This window comes from Sabethes cyaneus, chromosome 2 (genome assembly GCF_943734655.1).
Source record: "Sabethes cyaneus chromosome 2, idSabCyanKW18_F2, whole genome shotgun sequence".
In the NCBI taxonomy this organism is placed as follows: Eukaryota; Metazoa; Arthropoda; class Insecta; order Diptera; family Culicidae; genus Sabethes; species Sabethes cyaneus.
In genome coordinates this window covers 164,448,115-164,453,146 of record NC_071354.1, presented here as the reverse complement: position 1 = coordinate 164,453,146, position 5,032 = coordinate 164,448,115, and the positions used below count along the sequence as shown (strand labels likewise).

Below are 5,032 nucleotides of genomic sequence, written 5' to 3'. Positions count from 1 at the left end.
ACAATAATGAACGCGCCATAATACAACTAACTATTTATTAAAATAACGATGACAACGTGTTAAAATGTATCTCGAGTGATTCTATACGACTACTGAACAATAGATATAATATGTGCTGACGTGGCATCCGGTACGATGACAGCCCCGCTGTCATGATCGAGCCCAGCATAAGAGCAAAGGCACACGGTTGATCGAGACCGTGTTCCCAGCTCGGTTCCAGTCGCTGCAATATCTCCCCCTTAATTGCGTTCGTATGGGTTGAGCCATTGAGGAGCCCTTCTGACACGTGAAGAGCGCCGAGGTAACTGGACCGTCGGTGTACTGGCATTTGCAGATTCGAAGCTAGAAGATGACGATGTGGTGGACGAAGACGACTGCTCTGCGCTGGTCGACGTGTTATGGGACACCATCGGTGGCGATATTGATGGTTCCTGGAAGGTGACGTCATACTCGGGCGATGCCGAAGATTCCTGACCACTGGACGAAAATGGAATAGATGATGAACCTCGCAGGCCCCAAGCATCAAGTAAAATGTCTAACGGCAACGATTTATTCGCCGAAGGTTGCTTTGCTTCTTGGTCTCGTACAGCACTGGATGATAATCGGCTTCGAAGTTGATTCAGATGCGACCGTATTAGACGTCGGTCTTGGATCCAAACATTAAACATTACGTTCCCTACTTTTTCCAGAATCGTACCAGGTACCCAACTCCAAGCGTTGTTTTTATAAACCTTGGCATACACGAAATCATTCCGCTGAAAGGTTCGCCTATCTGCTGCACCCTGCTCGCTTAACTCTGGTGTTTGCTTCGGTGGTACCCGCAGTAATTCGAGGGATGTTCGAATACGTCGTCCGAATAAAATTTCCGAAGGTGAGAGCCCATCTGGTGTAGAACGGTTTGGAGTACTCCGGTACGTTAGGAGAAATGTATCCAGTGCTTCTTCCATCGGCCGCCTTCCCTCTCGTATCTTTTTGACGGCCCGCTTGAAAGTATCCACGAACCGTTCAGCTTGGCCGTTTGACTGTGGGTGGTATGGGGCGGTTGTGACGTGGTTAATCCCGTTTACACCGCAAAATTCAGCAAATTCAGCACCCGTAAATTGTGTGCCGTTGTCGGACACCAACGTCTCCGGCATCCCTAGTCGTGCAAAAACATTCCGAAGTATGGCAATGGTAGCGGAGGCTGTAATGCGTCCTGTTTTAATTATTTCTGGCCATTTGGAATACGAATCCACCGCTAATAGATAATACTCGCCGTCTATTGGTCCGGCATAATCGATATGTACCCTTTGCCATGGGCGACTAGGTTTTGGCCATGGTACTGGTGACGCATGTGCCGGTGATTTAGCAACCAAAGCGCAGTGAGGGCATGCTTTAACGAAACCCTCTATTTCGACATCAAGAGCTGGCCAATACACGTAGCTTCGGGAAACCGCCTTCATCCGCTGGATTCCAGGATGACCTTGATGAAGCTGGGTGAGACATCGTTTCCGTAGTTGCACCGGGATTACCAGCCGCTCACCATAAAGTATACATCCTTGCACTGTTGTTAATGATTCACGCTGGTGGAAAAATTTTGCCAACTCACGATCAGCACTGCTGGGCAAGAATTTTGGCCAACCTTCTTGAACGAACTTGTACACTTTGCTAAGAATCGGGTCCGTTCGAGTACTTTGCAGTACTTCCTTAAAATTGAGAGGAAGGATGGTGAACGAATCAAACGCCACTGAGTTGATATCGTTTTCGAGTGTAACAGCTGCTATCACGTAATCTTCCTCAGGTCTGGCATGGTGATTGATTAGCCGAGAAAGAATGTCTGCATGACCGAATTTATCCGTCGACACATACTCGATTACAAAATCGTACATTAAAAGCGTGAGGGCCCATCGTTGTAAACGATTGGCAGTGTACACAGGGATTCCCTTTTTTGAACCGAAGATTCGCAGTAGGGGTGCATGATCGGTCTGAAGCCGGAACTTGCGACCAAATATCATGCGGTGGAATTTAGTAACCGCGAAGATAATGGCCAATCCTTCTCTATCCGGTTGACTATAGTTGCGTTCCGCTGGCGCCAATGCTCTGGAAGCATGTTGAATGACCTTCAGTGACCCGTCTGGAAAGCGATGACTGATGGTTGCGCCTAGGCCCACAGAAGAGGCATCTGCAGAAACAATAATCTCCAATTTTGGATTATAGTGAGTTAGGAGAAGATCTGATGACAAGATTTGTTTGAACTCATCAAACGCAGCCTGGCACTCTGCCGTCCAGTTGAATTTGGCTTCGGTCTTTAACAGCATGTCCAATGGATATCGTAATGCACGCATATTTGGCACAAACTTGCCATAAAAATTAATAGCCCCTAAAAAGGATCTAACTTCCGATACGGTTGTTGGCGCTGGCATAAGCTTAATTGCTTCTATTTTGGCTGGATCTGGTCGAATTCCATGGTGGTCAAGCAAATGTCCCAAATACTTGATCTGCTGTCGTTGGAATGAACATTTTTCCAAACGGATGGTGAAGCCGTATTCCTTCAACCGTTGAAAAAGAGCTTTGAGGTTATGCCAATGTTCCTCCTCATTTTCTCCACCGACGACAATATCGTCGATGTAGCCGCAGGTGTGCTTGAGTCCTGCCAACATAGTGTCAACCAGTTGTTGAAATGCCCCGGGAGCTGCTTTTACGCCAGGTGCTAAACGGTTGACTTTGTAAATGCCACGGTGGGTGTTGATAGAGAGTAGCATACTCGTGGCGTCATCGACACCAACCTGCAGGTAAGACTCTGACATGTCGATGATACTGAATAACTTACAATTTGCCAGCTTTACGAATATATCCTGTGGTAACGGTAGAGGGTATTGATGCGGCTGAAGTGCGTCATTCAATCCCGTGGAATAATCACCGCAAATCCGAATGTTCCCATTCGCTTTCCGAACGACCACAATTGGTGCGGCCCATTCGGAGTAGTCCACCGGCGTGATGATTTTCATGCGTTCGAGACGATCCAATTCGTCGTCTACAGCACGGTAGGTTGCATAAGCCACCGGGCGTTTCGGTCGAAAAACTGCTTTCTGCCCCGGCTTGAGTTCCAGCTTTACTGTCGCCTTACTGCACTTCCCCAGAGTGGTACTAAAAACTTCCGGAAAATCTGCTTTTAACTTATCAACCACCGTACTCGAATCAATTTGCTGACAAAACGCTTTCATAGGGACCGAGTCGAGCTGAAACGCTTCTATTAGATCCAGTCCCATGATATGCAAGTTTTGCGCAACTACAAAGACGGTGCCAGTCTGAACAATACCATTCACGTTGATGGAACAGTCAAACTCCGAAATTAACGAAAGGGGGTCGCCGGATGCTGCTCTGGCCTGCACTGACGGTGGTCTTGTAGCTGGCTTGCCAAGTCGACACCATGTTTCTGCAGAAACGACGGAAATATCACTGGCTGTATCAAATTGTAGACGGACTGGGACGCCATTTAACTGAACTGACAAAAACTTTCTTCGATGCTGCACTGTATTTACAGAGGCGGAGACAATTTTGGTAGACACTGTAATGCTGTTTGATTTGCGTCTGAATTGCCTGCGGCGGGACTTCTGCGAAGTGGAACAGTAACCTTCTTTATGCCCGAACCTGTTGCATTCCGAACATCGATGTTTCTTGAAACTGCAGTCACGAGCATAATGCATCATGCCACAATTCCAGCAGGGACTCGCTGGTTCGCGCTTGTCTCTGCTATGCGAAGCATTTCGGTTGACCTCTGATTTCGGCGTTCTTTCCCCGCAATATTGTTGCCGCTTTCGAAAAGGTTGCTGCTTTTTGATGACGTTGACCGCATTCGCCGTATTTTCTATCATAGCGGTATCGTGTCGGAGGTTCATCAGCCGCTTGCATTCGGAGGATAGGTGCTCTAGGGTGACACTCGTTCTATCCTCTATCTTCGTCAATAGTCGGGTCCTTATTTCAGCATCAGCCTCGGATTTCAGACCGCAAACGTAGATAAGCGACTTAAATTCTTCCTCCGATAATTTTCCCAACTCGAACTCAACGCAGCTTTTATTTACACGGCAGGAGTACGTCACGAAGTCTTCAGTCGGCCCTTTGGTAACCTGCAGGCAACGATACCGTCTGCTGATTAATGATTCACTTGTACCGAACAAACCTGTTAGTTTGGTAACTGTTTCATCGAAGGTGAAGTCCTTCGGGGTTTTCGGTAGGATGAAGCTCAAATAGCGTTCGTGTTCAGCGAGACCGAGTTTACGGATTAACAGTCTCACTTTTGCTGGATCATCAAGGCGGGCAGCGTCGCTTGCGAATAGATCCTCGTAACGGGTGAACCAAGCAGCAAAGGTTATGTTACTCTCCACATCATACCGAAATTCCTTCACGTTGGCCGCTAATGAATCCAGGATGGTTTCTGGATTAGTCGGTACTTGAATATTCCGGAGTGCATCTCCCTGCTGCCGGATGAAAGCTCGTTGCTGTTCTTGGGACTCGTACTGCTGGTGGAGGAGTTGATTTGTCACGAGTTGTTGCTGTTTCAGTTGCTCGAGAATTTGCAAAATAAGTGCATCGGTTGGAAGCTGCGAGCGCTGGCCGCTGTTTGCTGCCAGCAATCTTTCTTGGCCGTCCTCCATCGGCATAGGCAGCTTTCTCTTTTTCCGCGTGGGGGGTGCGATTTTGCTGCACTAAATTTCCGAAAAACTTGCACAAAACCGCGTACCCGAGTCGCCACTGTTACGACGCGTTAGTGGACTGTGGTGGCCGTGGTTATCGTGGGAAATAACAATAATGAACGCGCCATAATACAACTAACTATTTATTAAAATAACGATGACAACGTGTTAAAATGTATCTCGAGTGATTCTATACGACTACTGAACAATAGATATAATATGTGCTGACGTGGCATCCGGTACGATGACAGCCCCGCTGTCATGATCGAGCCCAGCATAAGAGCAAAGGCACACGGTTGATCGAGACCGTGTTCCCAGCTCGGTTCCAGTCGCTGCAATAATATTATACCGTTATATTT

At 47.6% G+C, this 5,032-nt stretch overlaps 1 protein-coding gene across 1 annotated transcript; it reads right to left on the bottom strand.

Moving 5' to 3' along the window:
- Positions 1-239: 239 nt before the first annotated feature.
- LOC128736291 (uncharacterized protein K02A2.6-like) lies at positions 240-4,634 on the bottom strand. The gene has a single exon (XM_053830766.1). It carries the CDS (start codon positions 4,632-4,634, stop codon positions 240-242), a length of 4,395 nt encoding a protein of 1,464 aa, XP_053686741.1.
- Between the last annotated feature and the right edge of the window lie 398 nt (positions 4,635-5,032).